This window comes from Poecile atricapillus, chromosome 13, assembly GCF_030490865.1.
Source record: "Poecile atricapillus isolate bPoeAtr1 chromosome 13, bPoeAtr1.hap1, whole genome shotgun sequence".
In the NCBI taxonomy this organism is placed as follows: Eukaryota; Metazoa; Chordata; class Aves; order Passeriformes; family Paridae; genus Poecile; species Poecile atricapillus.
The window spans coordinates 17,933,594-17,949,382 of NC_081261.1; the positions used below are offsets into that span (position 1 = coordinate 17,933,594).

Below are 15,789 nucleotides of genomic sequence, written 5' to 3' on the forward strand. Positions count from 1 at the left end.
ACAAGCCAGCAAATCCCAAATCAAAAGTATTGCATTTTACAAGTGGAGTTCCAGGCCCTATAAACCCAGTAATTACAGAGAGAAACCATAAGCCAAAGCACCATGAAGCAGGTCAGGAACTGAGATGCAGGAAGGGCTGTTTTAGGCAATTATAGAATTAGTGGTCACTTCCAGACAAGAATAAAGCCCTGCTTGCCACTCCAGTCTTCTCACAAATCATCTGCTCATTAGCTCTCAAGCTCATGGAACTGGAGTTGTTTTTGAAGCTGACAACACACAAGGATATTTTATGTGTCCTTGGTAAAGAGAAGTAGCTAAAATACTCAAAGGTATAATACTCAAAGAACTTTAAAGCCCCATTATCTCTGGGTTCAGTATGCACACTTCCCACCATCCATAAAAAAAGAAACAATAGTACTTTATTAAAATACTAAATTTTATTTTTTTCCACATACATTTAGTCTCCCCACCGTTTCCATTTGTCTGACCACCACCATGCCTTATCAAAACATTCCATACATACTTAAAATGAAGCTGAGGGTGGAGTCCCGTCTTTAAAAACTAAACAGGCATTTTGGACAACACATTCTTGGCAAGGTAATCTGGATGACATTTATCAGACACAGGAGGGAAAGCTCTTTCAGCGTTTGTAAAAAGAACAGCCAAATAATGGTTACAGAAATAAGACTGCAGATTTTAACGAACTGTTTAAACTGTTTTCTTTTCTTACAGAGTCTGCCTCCACTGCCAGAGAGCTTGAATGACCTGGAAGTGTACACAAGAAGTTAGAAATTGAAATCAGTTTTTAAAAAATATTCTTAGTTTACTATCTTCACTTATTTGATAAAATACTGACACTGAATTATAACTAAAGTACATTCCTTTCAGCAAAAATCAAATTGAAAGCATGACACTGAGTCCTTCTGCTAAAAGACCGTTACTCACACTAGGTCACAATTTTAAGAATTCAGTGAAGGTGAGAGGATGGGTGTGGACCAGTGAGGCAAATATTGGCTGAATTTTCTCTACCCTGGCTAATGCCACAGCAGCTCCAGTAGCTGAGGCTGACTGCTTTTAAACGTTCCTTCAGGAATGTGTCAATTTGTCCATCAGACAAGTTTACTCTGAACCACTGACAGAAGCAGGAAAGAATAAGCAATTCTGTCACTTCAAAAAAATTAACCAGAAGGAATTTTGATAGGAAAATCTAAGACACATTTTCAGCTTAGTCTCTGTTAGTAGTAACTAATTCAGAAACTTGTTTCCTGATACCACCTTTTGGCTTGTGCTCTTTTCAAGAGCTCAGATGACTCTGGGAGAGAATGTAGCAAGAATGCCATAATCTCAATCACAAAACAGCTCTACCTCCCAGACACCCTCCCCAAAAAGGGCTGAACACCAGACTGGCCTAGGTGGCCAAATTCAGCAGTAAGGGAAACCACAGCTCATTTCCTTAGCCAATATGGTGCCAAAAGGAAAATTCTGTGGGTTTAGTAAGCAAGAGATAATTTAGCAACCATATAAAAGCTGGAAAAATGTAATAAAATATTAGCTTTCCCATCTTAGCCAACTAAACCCTTAAAACCATTCCCATATATTCAATCTGAAGTATTGTTTATGGTTTGTAACCCTTTCAAACAGTCCAAAGCTTGTAAAGATTAAGAAGTGAAAAAGAATCCCTAAGTCAGGTTCTAAAAGCTTTTGGACTTTATCAAGTTCTGATAAATTCTGTTACCTTCTGGTCCTCCGTCCTGAAGCAATTCTTAACGTAGTTGGCAAATTTGGGCTCCAGCTTAGGAAGGGTAGTACCCTATTTGGAAAAAAAAACAAGCTTTAGGGTCTGCACATCATTTAATGCTTCAAAATAAATAACCTATGAAGCTGACACCTTTTCCAAAACAGGTGGAATTTAAACTCACATTGCAATTTCCCACATTACTCTGCTCCAAACTATTTTAAAGTTTTTCTACCATGCCCAGGTATTTCTCACTGAAGTGGCTACACACTGAATTGCTGTTCAAGACTGTTCGCTGATGCTGAAGAACACAACAGCATTCACCACTTAAAATCACCTTCCTTGTAGTCAACAGCCCCAGTGCTAGTCAGGTAAACTAGAACTAATTCCCTGTTTATGGACTCTTACTACAGCACACAACCTGAGACCACCCTTCACAGGCAGGCTGCCAACTTCACCTCTCTAAAGCAAAACATGAACTGACCTCGGACCTGTCCTTTAAAACTCACTTAATACACTACTTCTATTAATTTAAAGAACTGTTGTAGTAACATTTCCTTATAGTCCCTGGAATTGTCTTTGCACATGCCCAAATGTACAAGGCAGATGCATCTCCAGGGAAAATAATACAACATGCTATTTTAGGAGACACTGATTTCCTTTCACAAGTCCCAAGAGAAATACATTCCAATTTCTCAGGTGAAATCAGTTGAAATATCCCATTCCAATTAGGACAGCATACTTAGCTGCTACTTAACACACTGCACAAGACATCAAATTTCTGTTCAATGGAAAGAGCAATGTGAGGAATATTTCAAACTGCAATGCTGCAACCAAGCCTGGATTTGGGAACTGATTTACCTCATGCTTTTCTCTTAGCTTCCTGACACCTACTTGATACAAGAGTTTCTCTCTAAATCCAGTAAGGGACTTTTCAAAAGCTGTTACTGTCAGCCAGAGCCCTGTGTACACAGAATGGCATTTCCCACTAGAAACACTCTTCAGCACCAGATAATGTATTTTAAAGCTCTTTTTGCCAGTTATCTGCTCTGCATGCTCCCCTCTGCAGGGACATGTCTGCTGTGAGCAGCTCAGCCACCTGTGCTCACACTGCACCACAGCAGCATCCAGGGGTTACAGTGTGACCCCCCAGGATGGGCCCATCCATCATGTCAAGCTCACAGTCCAGGACTGTGTATTCCCATCCTCATCACAGCCTGTCATTGTTTAGCCTGCATCCATTCTGTATTCAAACACTTCTGGTCTCATTTTACACCCCTGGAACAAAGCAGCCTCAAAACACTACTGGTCTAAGCAGGAGATGATCCTAACTCTTTGAGTGACCTTCGCTTGCCATTGTATGGGGTTTAAAAGTGTGTTATCTTGAACTGAAAAACCCCCTCAGCAAACCAACAATGCTTCCTAGCACCCTTACCAGTACTTCTGAACCAGCCAGGCACTCGCTCCCATCTGCTCCCAGCACAGGAGCATATTCAGGACACAGCCCTTGCACTGTGCACTTCAACCCTGGCTCAGGAGGAAAAGCATCACCTGCTACACCCAACCAGCCTACAACTGGATTTCCTATTTCATACTTAAATAGCAGCTAAGAATACTACTGCCATGTGTGACCAAGTGCTGGTCAGAACTGATTAACAGCCAGAGCAAGTGACTGCCCTGACACCTTCAAAGGGTGAAGCATCCACTGAAGGGAGACTCAAGTCCAGATCCCTGTAGAAAGCAAAAGCTTTGAGGTCTGTAGCAGTGCATCAGCTCACATCACAAGCACCCATCTCCCTCTTCTGGAAGTTCCTGAGCCTTACAAGCATCGGGATACTGCTTCAAGACCACGGCATTCCAAGCATGTAAGGAACTCGCTCCACTTTACTTTAGTAACCTGAAGTGCACACACACTATTTAAATAATCTTTACAACAAATACCACCTAAGGGGGTTTTTTTGTGTGTATTTTTTCTTTTTTTGTTTTTTTTTCTTAAACCTGAACAGAGCCAGTTCCCCAAGAAATGCCCAATTGCTAATCAGCACTACTGGAAAAATAACTCAAAGCAAGTGGTTTTGTTTCTCTCGAGTACAGAGGCTTATTTTCCCCTGAATGTGTCTTCATTTCTCTGGGCTTCAATATCAACACACACTGATTAACAGCACAGCAATCAGCAACATCATAACCATTTCTTAGAACATCCAATTCTTCTTATCTGCAGAAGTGTGAAAGTAAGGCTGAGAAACCTCATTTCCAAAAACTCACCTTATCTACAGATGCTTGCATTTTTGCTTTTATCTCCTCTAATGACAGAGGGACTTTTGGTGTTTTTGGAGTTAGAGTTTTATCCTTCTTGGAATCTGGAGTCTGAAAATTATTCATCTCATTAGTAACTTGCACATAAAGCTACAGAAAATATAAGGTAAATTTTATAAAACTAGCTATTACACTGATAGTCCATGTAGATTTTAGAAAGTCACAAAACCTGAATTCATGCATCCCACACATTCCTTAGAAGCACGAGAAAGAACAATTCTCAAGTCTGGAGTTATTATAGTTAGCATAGCTGGTATCTTATGCTTCTGGGCAGGTGCCTCCTTCCTAATAGAAATGAAAAACCAAAAACAGCCAGAATATTTTGTGATTCAGAGTTTAACTCCAGATCTGCAGTCAGATTTTAGGTCATGCTTTAAAAGGCACATCTGCTGCAGTACTTCTCAGATGCTGTCCTGTCATGCACCCCATGCTGATTTCTGTATGAACCTTCCAGGCACCATGTCTTGAGTACTAGAGCAGTAAGGAGAAGCTGCACACAGCATTAACAAGGAAATTGCAAGTCCTGCAGGGGTCACTGCAGGGCAGCAGCCTCCACTGTTCTCCAGTGGAAACACATTTGGCAGTCATTCTCTTGTACAAGATGCTGCACAAAACTAACAGTTTTAGTGTTTCAAACCAAAGAATTACCAATATTCCCAAGGGACAGTATGTCTGATTTCAGATTTGACTGTTGTAGGTACATATTGATCACTGAAGAGTTGCACAGAGAACGTGAAGCAGTGAACAGTATCATCAATATGCTTCATATTAAGATTTAAAAACCTTCAACTTGAATGTTAGCATCCTGTTTGAAATCACCATCAGGCAAGAAAATTAGCTTCCTCACTAGAATAGACCTTTATTTGACCCAGTTGGTTTCACTCACTTTTGATTTAGATGCTGGTGTGGATGGCTTAGAGTCTTTTCCATTTTGCTTTGCTTTCTGCATATTCTTTCCTGCAATCTCACGAGCAGGCTGAAAAGCAAGCACACAAGCTCATTTGTCAAACTGCAGATAGCACGTTACAGGAACCCAAAGGAAAACCTCTTGGTGCAGCAGTCACACACAACAGGTTCTGTTATACCATACAGCTATGTGGGACTCCCATCATACTTTCCTTAAATAGATCACTTTTCCTCATGTATCAACAAGTCTTTGGGGGCAATACTGCTTAAAGATTAATTCCTGGTGGCACCGCAGTTCCATGACCTCATTCAGTGTTACCTTTCTTTTGTAACACCACTATTCCTCATCTGGCATTTCATCCAGAAATATTGTCTGGGATGCACACAGACCGTGATACCACACACACATCTAAGACATGGAGTCTAAAATGCCGACAAAGATCAAGGGACCGTTTTGTTCAGTGACCTTAGATCATATCAGGTGGCAGGAATCTGCAGTTCAGAGTGCAGTTCTTTACCATGCCCCTGTGCACTATCACCTATGGAAACTGGGTAGGGACAGAGCAGCATGCAGTGAAGTAAAACACTAAATCCCTGTTTTCAAACAGTAGGCATGAACATAGAAACTCAGGCCAAAGTGCACGAGCGTGAGAAAAAGAAACGCCTCCCTGCTCCTCCCACACAGCAGCAGGCGGCGCTCGAGGGCCAGCAGAATTTGCTCCCAAGAGCCATCCACACCCACACCAGTCTGACAGCTGCATCCCTGTGCTGGCAAGACCCAGTCTGCCTGTTGCAGCCAAGGAAATAAAACCATGGGCTAGATGGATGCACACTCATACACACCCCTCATTCACACATTCCAGAGAGCTGTGCTAAAACTCACTCATTTCAGGGACTACTTGCCTGATCACTGTCATGTCAAATATTAGCCACTTACTTTCTTTATTGGTGCTTTAATTTCTTCCTCATCATCCTCTAAGTCATCCTCATCACTACAATTAGAAAGGAAGTCACTCACCATAACTCAAGATTCACATTAGGAATTGATCTTCCCCCTCCCTCCCTCCCAATTAAATTAATGAAGGAAGCAAGCTATCTTTCCAAGTTTACTTTACCCCTTAACACATGGCTAAGTGCTAGGCCAAGCACTACCTTTAAAGCAGTTAAATGCATTCCCTCCTCTTTAGTACAGAAGAAATATATCCTAGGGACTCCCACTACTATTAGTAGTTAATGATAACAGGAAGTCCAATATGACATATCAGAAGAACATTATAATTTAGATAGCATTGTAGAGACAAATAAGGCAAGGATGCTTTTATTCTAGCCAAGATCCAGGAGCTTTTTCACTTAGCATCTATTTATGTCACACAATTCATGTTCTGAAAGTTAGCTCTGGATTTTAAAACACGTTTTAAAAGCAACAATACGTACTCATCATCATCATCCTCATCTTCATCATCATCCTCATCATCTTCTGCTAATTTTGGCTTTTTCTTCAAAAAAGAAAGTTTGTCAAGTGTTGATTCCATTTTGTGGTAATAAAGAGCAACTGCCATCCAAAACAACTGTGGCCTAAGTACACAAGGCTACTTTCCATCAATTTAGCTAAACCCAGGAAGTTAGAGCTGCCAAGTCCAAAGCTATTGACAAGGTCACTGCATATGCTCTGAGAATGAGCTTTCCTCTGTAGTACAGCTTTGATCAGCATCAACTCTCACAATACACTGCTGTTTATATCAAAACCTGCAGTTACTTCAGTGGACAAAATTTCCACAAAAGCAGCCATTACATCTACCCCTTCAGGAGAACTTTGGGGGCCTTCTGTACTTTATTACACTTCTCTAACAGCAAGGCTTTTAACTGCTTCCTCCTAGAGGCAGCACTAATACGAAACAAAAAGAAAATGCTGTGAACAAAGTGACTGCAAGTCCATGTACCTGTGGTGTTTTAGCTCCTCCTCCACTTGCTGGTCTCTTTGTTGAAGCATTAACGATTTTTGTATCATCTTCCTCCTCATCTGATTCTGGTTCTTCTTCTAATGCTGATAAAGCAAAGGCAAAGTATAAAAACTTCACCTCATTTAACAATATAAAACAAGACTGCTAGTAAGAAACAAAGAGCACCACCCACAACTGAGTAGGTTTGGTGTGGCTGAGGTGCTGAATTGATAGCAGGAAGGATAACCACTGACTAGAAGCTTTTCCAGCTGACTGAAGCAGATAGTGCATTTTCTCCATTCCTAAGGAGACACATTTGAAAACTAGTATGAAAATCAAAGACAATTCTCCAAATGAGCAGGCTGGTGCTGGGTTAGTTTAGTTAAAAATCAGAACTGTTTCATGGGCAGTCTTCTCACACTCAGCTCATAAGCCGAAAGCCTACAGTGGGACACCAACTTCTAAGGGAAGAAATCAGAACTGAAATTGCAAGGTTGACAAATGCCTGCTATCTATACAAACCAAGTGGCAAGCAAAGGCATGCAAGCACTCCTCTCAGCTTTGGCCCTAAAGCCACTTCATGCCACTGAGGATATTCCCTTAAGATTCAGAGGGTCAGTACCAGCAAAAGTACTGCTTGAGGCAGCAGCTACACATCCCAAAGTTCTGCTGGTGCTGCCAGGAAAGCAGTGAGCAGCCATACGTACCTACGAGGTGCTGACCACTGACATAAACAGGTCCTGAACCACATTTCAATCTCAGCACCACTGGTGGTGTGATCTCAAAGCCGCCCAATGAAACCTGTGGGACAAAGCATTGGTATTCAGATGGATATTCCAGGTGAAGTGTACTCAACAGACACTCCACCCCAGTGGAAACAAGCATGAGCACTGGAGACTGCATGACTAACACAACTCCAAGGTCCCATTCCACAGAGTATTCTGTAAGTGTTAAAGAGTCAACTCAGAGCCACCAACAGGGGTTTACTACACTTGTTGTTTATTCCAGTTAAAGCACATCAAGGCCAGACCAATACACATTTGTTTATACTCCACTTGGCAGCAATGTCTACTTGAACATTATCCATCCCACCTGCCCCAGCACTCTCTAGTTCTACTTGTACACTATCATCAACTGAGTCGAACTACATTCCAGACAGCAGAAATGATAACAGTGTGCCCTTAAATCAACAGAGAGTAGCAACCATCTTCAGAGTCACCTAAGACCTTGGGACCTGCAGAAAAAATTTATTGTTCTCTTCCCAGGTTTAAAGAAAGCAAGACAATTTAAAGATTCATCTGCTTGCATATGTTTAGACTTGTACATATAGAGATGCCACGCATAACTACTGTCATTTAAAAAGCGTGTAATTTGAACAAGTAGATTATCTCCAAATTACTCAAGTAACTCTACTAGGCAAAAAAAATGCATTTACTACCAGTGAAACAGACACTTCTTGGAATACACTGTTCAGTTTCACTAAAATTCAGTTGACCCAAGCCATTTCCAACTTTTTTCTCTCTACAGACCATATATACAGTATATTTTCCCAAGTTTCTGCACTTACTGTAGGCTGCACTGACATTTTCAGAGATGCCAGTACTACTTTTGTAGGGTTGCCCTCATAGTCCAGTGCTTCTGCTTCTACAATGTGTAATTCGTCTTTGGCTCCAGCTCCTAAAGTAACCTGTGAAGTCAAGAACAGGGCAGTCTGAGCATCTTCCCAAATCTTTAAAAATCTTCTAAACTCCATTCACTGTTCTGCATCAATTAATACTGAAATCTGCATTTCTGACTGCAAACGATTTCATCCAACTCCATCCCAAGCAGATACCCTTTCTCCACAACACTGAAACTTCCAAGGTGCACCTCCAGGTGTGCTCTGGTGACAGTGAAATCAGGTCACTTGCTGCTGGATCAAGGGACTAAAGAGGCAGTGGCAAGTTCAGCCAGCTCCACAGCTGGTCCAAGGAAAGCAGTACAAACACATCATCTGCTCTACAGAATCACGGCCTATAGCTTTCCCCTTCCAGCCACATTTCATCTGCCAATTGCTTCCCTTTACCACACTGTGCACCTTTTGCTTACCTGCCATTCACTGAGGTCAATTCTAACAGCAGCTTAGTTGAATGCTGTGATTTATGCATATGCCTTTTGCTGTGATTCACCACAGACTGAGAACTGTTGTCCCAAGGCATTTCTAAGCCTAAGTGCCTAGATCCCTTACTCTGAGTAAGAGTCTGCCACTTTCTCTCTCAAGAGTCAAAACTCATAGCTGCAAGGACAAGTGAGTCACAGACAGTGGTTAGGCCTGAAATTCCAGTTCACTGAACCTTGGGCCTCTCAGACATCTGAATGCAGATATGCAAAAGATGTGAAAACCAAGAATCCCTTGTACTACAACTATTCCCAACAACAGTGCACAAGGCTCTGTGTTTCCTTTCCTAAAGCCCATACAAAGAAAGCTTTCCAACCCCCAAAGATGATGTGTGTGTGAACACTTCAGGTAGAGGCAGGCAGGCAGACAGGTTTACATTCTCCAACAGCTGAGCTTTAATTAGGCTGTAATGGTCCAGACTTGGATGTACAGACTGAAGGCTGGCAAACAGAACACTGGATTAGCTACTTCTGGTAAATTATGTTATTAGCAATCTGAAGAGGTGAGATTGCAGCTCTGATCTCACCTCTCAATGTGTTCAGTTAGTGGGACAAAAATTTTAGAACATGACCTGTCATTTGCCCCACTTCAACACTACAGCACTTACTTTTCATTTATTTATTTCCAGTGTTTGGCAAGCATCCACACATGTGATTTAATTTCTACACCGAAGGAATGCACACTGAATAGGTGATGAAGCAGTGACCATCCCTGTTCTTAGATGCCATTAGTAAGACATTTACAGAAACTCATGGCACTTTTACCTCCTGCATCCATCCATCCTCTTTTCCCTTTTACCCCCTTCTCTCCCCATCTTGCTGTACCTCAAGCCCAAGTCCAACACCATATATGTATCTTAACAGGCATTGTCTTTACTCCTCTGGGCTTTTGTCAGGAGCACAGATCAGCCCCCAAGTATTTACTGCCTTTACACCTTACCTCTACTCAACAAGGTGTTTTTTGGTATCTTTTCCTATGAAAAGAGTTTATTGAGGTAAGACTTCATTTCCCCCACAGGCCTAACAACTAAGTAGTGGTGTGGATTCATCTGCTTCATCCCTCACACTGTACAACATCAGAAGAAAAGCTACAGGTACACTTGAAAAAATAAATAAATAGAAAAAAAATTTGAGTAAAACAATACAATTTAAGTATTACTGACTTTATCTGTGTAACATTCAGATATAAGAAATCTGCATATGGACTTACCCTATATATTATTGTTATATTCTTCTAGCAAAAGGATTTGCAATTAAGAACAAATTACTCATTGTCAAGTCCAGGCTATGCTTTTCATAATATAAAAGCATGGAAAGCACAAGACTCACATAATTAACATGAAAGTGTTTTAAGAAACACCGTGAAGTGTCTGGAGATCATTATGCAAGTGACCTCCAGGAAGCAGTTCCACTGTAGGAATTAGTCCACAAATTTTAAGACTCCATTGCTTCCAGGTATCAAAGCATCTCCTTGCATTTAAATAAACACAGCAATAACCAATAGAGATTCTACAACTCTTCAACTTCTTGTCTTTTAAGATGGGGTACATTATTGTTCTGCTACCCAAAAAAACATTGTTAGTACAGCAAAAAAGCACTGAAATATTGTGTCTGACTTGTGTGGCACCAGAAAGCTCCAAAGACACAACCAGGAACTCTCCAGGAGTCTATTTGATTAATTATTTGAATGAAAAATGGGTTTTCCCAGATACATCCTTGGAGAGGACAAACCAAGGACAATAAAACAAACCTCCTTCCTTCCAATTTGGATTTACTTACTTGCTTCTGGGAAAAAAAAAGGATTGAAGTTATATTTGGAAACATATTGAAATGGTTTTCAAAATCAAGTTCCTTGTAGTCTATAAGTGTGCCTATGTATGACTCCTACAAATCTATTCTTCCCCCTCTGCCCCTGTAGCATGTGCACTATTTGCACTAGGGAAGCCTGAGTGTATAGTCTGGCATTTAATTCCATTTACCATATATTTATTAAATCCACTGTAAATTGACTTCTAATTTTATCCAGCCTTGCATTTACTTGCTGTCAACAATGAAACATGAACAGAGAAACTTTCAATATAGAAAATACCTGAAATTACAGAATATGCTCCACTACCAATAAGAAATGGTACTTTTTAACAGATTTATGTAACAATTATCACTAGAATTATGACAGGAGAAAAAAATTACAAGTTAAAAAACTCACGTCTTGCATCACAGCCCACCACACTTAAAATGTAAAGTGTAAAAACCAAATATTACTTGCCGTTCTCAGAGACAACTGATGTTCATTTTCTTCATCATCTACTTTAAACTGAAACTCCTTATCTGCTTTAAGCTCACAGCCTGTAAGAAGACAATTTAATTATAAGCCTGCTGTTTTATTTAAGACGCAAGTATTTGCTAAGCAGTTATTCCGCAGCTCGCTGCTCCCAGGCCTCGTACGTGCAGAGAACTAGCGGCACCCCGGGCACGCACGGAGCCAACACGTGGGCAGAGGAAAACCCCAGGCGAGCGCGCGGCCTGCTACCGACCACGCAGCTCCCGCGCGGCCCGTTCAATCCCATCCCTGCCCAGCGCTGCCCGCGCCGACGGCTCCTCCGCAGCCGCCCGCCGTGTGCGGCTGGGCCCTCCCGGGGCGATGGGCAGCAAGGGGCGCGTGGCCGCGCGGCGCTCCACGTGCTCCGCCTCGGCCGCGCTGCCACGTGCTCCGCGGGCGCTCCCGGCGCGCCGCGTCCTTAGGAACGGCCGGAGGCGCCGGGAACAAAGCGCGGAACAAAGCGGGACGGGCCCCGCCACGTGCGGGCCGCGCGCCATTTGGGGCCCGCGCGGGAACGGCCCCTGCGCGCCCCCGGCGCCGGCAGAGCCCCCTCCCCTTCCCCCGCGCGCGGAGCGGCGGCGCTCGGCCGGCACAGGCCGCGGCCCCGCACGGCGCTCGGCCCCGGGGCCTGCGGGGGCGACGGGGCCAGCGAGCCCCCGAAGAGCGCAGCCGCGGCAAGCGTTACCGAAGAGGAAAGTCTGCGGACGCAGGGGCCCCATGCTCTCCATGTCCATGGCGCTGTCTTCCATCGCGGGGCTGTGGCGCGACTGACCTAAGGTGCTGCGCTGCGGGCGGACGCGCACTAAAGGAAGCCCCGTCCCCGCCCACCCGCTGATATAGCTTCGCGTTCTCGCGAGATCGGCGGGCAGGGCCCGCCCCTCGGCCCCGCGCACCGCCCCTGCGCACGCGCATGCGAACGGTGGTCGCGCGCGGGGCCGGGCGGGTCGGCAGGGGGCGCCGCCGTGGGGCCGGGGCCGTGTGAGGGGTCCGGGCCGCCGCCGCGGGGCCGGGGCCGTGTGAGGGGTCCGGGCCGCCGCCGCGGGGCCGGGGCCGTGTGAGGGGTCCGGGCCGCCGCCGTGGGGCCGGGGCCGTGTGAGGGGTCCGGGCCGCCGCCGCGGGGCCGGGGCCGTGTGAGGGGTCCGGGCCGCCGCCGTGGGGCCGGGCATCGCAGGCTTCCCCTGCACGGCCGCGCCACACGTGGGGACAGCGATGGGGGGCGCGGCCTGGCACAAGGCCTGCAGCCCCAGCAGCCAGAGCGGCTCCGCTGGCCCGGGAGCTCTGCTGCAGTGGAACGTGCTCTCCTCACGCTGTGCTGGGAGCTGATTGCTGCTGTCGGCTTTGACTAAAATAATAAATTAAGGAAAGCAGCCCCTTTCCTGTGCATTACCTGTGGATGAGCTCCCATCCCCAGCTACTGCTTCCTTTGCCACTGGCTCTGAAGGCCAGGGACAGCAGCACTGTGGGAACCTCCTTTTCAGTTGGTGTGTGATGGGAGCAAACCACTTTTTAATGTGAATTAGCACATGGGGAAATGTGTCACAGCAAAGTTAAAAGTCACAGGGTTATTTTATCCTTAGAGCTACCAGCCCTGGAAAGATTTGTTTGCCTCAGCAGTGGGAGCCCATCTCTGGCCCAGGGCTGGGCTCGCCATCCACACATTCCAGGCCATCGTGTCCAGGGGCTGTTCTGCACAAGTCAGGTCCCTTGTGTGCTAATCTCACATTTACCTGAACACTTACTCTTCAAAAATAAAAGTATACAGGCTCTTGGTGCTCTTACGTCTCCACTGGTTTGAAATGTGTAACTTGTGTTACCTTCACATTCATAAAGGAACAACATTAAATGATGCTGCTGAAAATGACACAAACTGAAGAATAACTGACACAGTGGGAAAATTAAACTTACCCTGTCAAAGTGTCCTCTTCCTCACTCTTCCACAAAGCTGGCCCCTTTTCAAACAGCAAATACAGTTCCACAGGATACGCATGCAGCTTAGTTTTGAGTGTAAAGTCTCCTATTCAGAAAATACAATTCACTTTTTCAAATCTGAGATCAGCTGAGCGATGGTTTCACCAGGATATGATCCCCTGCAATCCTATTAACATTAGAGCAGGTTGTCCACTGAGGTGTTTCAGGTGGATTGCCACAGGCTGACTAAAATTCAATAACAGTTAAATTGTGTGTGAAAACAAGGTACAGAAATATCAGAGCACAGTTTAGCATATGAGTGAGGATGGATATTCTGTGATTCTGTGATTTACTCCCCTTATAATCTCATAAGGAACCAGAGAACAAGCAGTGTTAATTTCATTTTCTAACATTTGGTTTGGTTAATCTCTCATTATCTTTACAAAGTAATTACTGCTGAGGGTGGTCCTTAGGGTAGGAAGAGTGGCAGCTATGGAGAAGATACACACAGGGGTCTGTGGAGCAGCAGAGGCAGAAATCTCACCAAGTGCAGAGGCTGGTGACCCTGGCAGAGAGAGGCAGCATTAACTGATCAGATATCTCAGCCCTAAGAGCTGTGCAGATGCAGATGAGGCATTTGTTTGGTTTGGCTTGAGAAATGGGAACTAGTATCAAACTTTCAAATGAAGTTGTGGCGTGACCCAGATGTTAAACTGGAGCTGGAAGGTGAATCCTACGCAGTAACAGTGGAAGGGAGTGAATTACAGTTCCCTGGTGTAATGCCAAGAGGAGGGCATGACTGCTGGTCAAAGCCACCCAAAACCCTGCCCCCAGGGCAGCAAGCAACTCACAAACTGCAGCTGCAGAGGTGCACTCCAGTCTGCTGAAGGGAGCAGTGCAACCGCAGCATGTCCTCCTGTGTGCAGTCACTTTTAATTCAATTACAGTCCTCCATTATGGAGGAAATAAATGTGGGAGGAAACAAAGGACAGACACAGAGAAGCAGAACAGGGGTAGGAAGTAGGAGATATATGTTTACTGTGTCTTGTTCGGCTCCATAGGGCTTTAGAAAGGCTGTCATATATCATGACATTTATTATTTCTGCCATGGTAGTAGGACAAGAAGTCCATTACAATATTGATCATTTCACTTTGCTTGGCTCTGTGCAGTGTAAAACTCGGCATAGCAGAAAAGGCTTACAGGTGATTTAGAAACTGCCATACAGGGACAACTAGGGGAAAATCAGAGTTTCCCATAATGGAATTCTCTTTTTAGTGAGCTTTTACAAAACTTGGGAAATTTTATTTTAAGCATGGTTAAAACCACAGCACAGTTGTAGTCGAGCAATCAGAAGCTACAGAGACAGTAAAGATTTCCTATGCAATCTTAATTTACACGCTGACATAATTAAATAATCTTCAGCTGCCCTGCCCCATGGCTATCACATAACCTCTCTACCGGGCTCCTCCTCCCTTCACTAGTCAACAGTTTTTGTCATGGTGAACTAAAGGCAAGAATCTTAACTGGCATCAAATGAGCCTTCTTAATCTCAAAAAGAGATCACTTGCACACCAGAAAATCCAAACATTTCACTTTAGCCTGAAATAACTGCAGATTGCCATCCCCAGACAGAGCAGCAAGAGGCACGTGTTCATTGTCCTCATCCCCATGAACTGGGGGTACCAGCAGGACACCTGTGTGTCCGGGCACTGTGGTGGCAGTGAGGACAGAGCCGCTCTGCCAGCTGCCAGATGAACATCCTGGACATAGGTGAGAGCTGCCTCTCCTGAGGCTGCTTTGAGAAGTTTTTTCCTTGCATTTGTAATTTCCCTTCACCTGTAAGCTGGTTTACAGCCAGCTCAGGACAGGGAGCTGTGATGGAGGGACCATCTTTACCTGATTGTGTTCTTTCTTACCCACAGTCTGCTTTATGCTGCTGACCCTGCTGTAAGTGGCACTGGAAGTTTTCTTCACCTTCCCTCTTTCTGTAGTGCCTGTTCCATCCCCAGCTTTGACTGTAGCACATTATTCATGCAGAGCAGCATGAAGAGCTGCATCAGAAGGTCGTTCAGCACCAAAGAATGCTGCATAAGGGGAGCAGAGGGAGGCTGGTGACCCAGCTTCTGTGTATGGCAGCATGAGCTTGGGTTGCTCCCTCTCTTCTATGGTTCTGTAGAGAACTTTCAGGGGGTCCTCTCCTGTTAGGGCCCAATTTCAGTACAACCATGAAAGGGAGCAATGACAGATGAGCCAGGATCTCTCCACAGGGGAGGCATTCAGGTATTGCAGTGCTGATAAGAAGTAAGATTACACAGATAGATTACAGGTGTCAGTGTCACAGCAGTAAAAATTGAGATAGCCTGAAATTTCTTCTTTATTTTTTTTGATCTTTTTTCTTTAAATATTCAGCACAGAATAGCCTCTGGGTCCTGGCCATAACCTTTCCTGGCTATTGCAAAAATTAACCCTGTCCTGACTGAAACTGGGAGAAAAGCCAGGATACTTA

At 44.5% G+C, this 15,789-nt stretch overlaps 1 protein-coding gene across 1 annotated transcript; it reads right to left on the reverse strand.

The window, feature by feature from the left end:
- Positions 1–415: 415 nt before the first annotated feature.
- NPM1 (nucleophosmin 1) lies at positions 416–12,196 on the reverse strand. Its single transcript, XM_058848802.1, has 11 exons — positions 12,060–12,196; positions 11,321–11,400; positions 8,465–8,584; positions 7,605–7,698; positions 6,898–7,001; positions 6,392–6,453; positions 5,895–5,949; positions 4,938–5,027; positions 4,001–4,102; positions 1,736–1,810; positions 416–765 (listed from the first exon to the last, which is right to left on the reverse strand). The coding sequence occupies exons 1-11, from the start codon at positions 12,121–12,123 to the stop codon at positions 727–729; spliced, it is 885 nt and encodes a 294-aa protein (XP_058704785.1). The 5' UTR covers positions 12,124–12,196; the 3' UTR covers positions 416–726.
- Between the last annotated feature and the right edge of the window lie 3,593 nt (positions 12,197–15,789).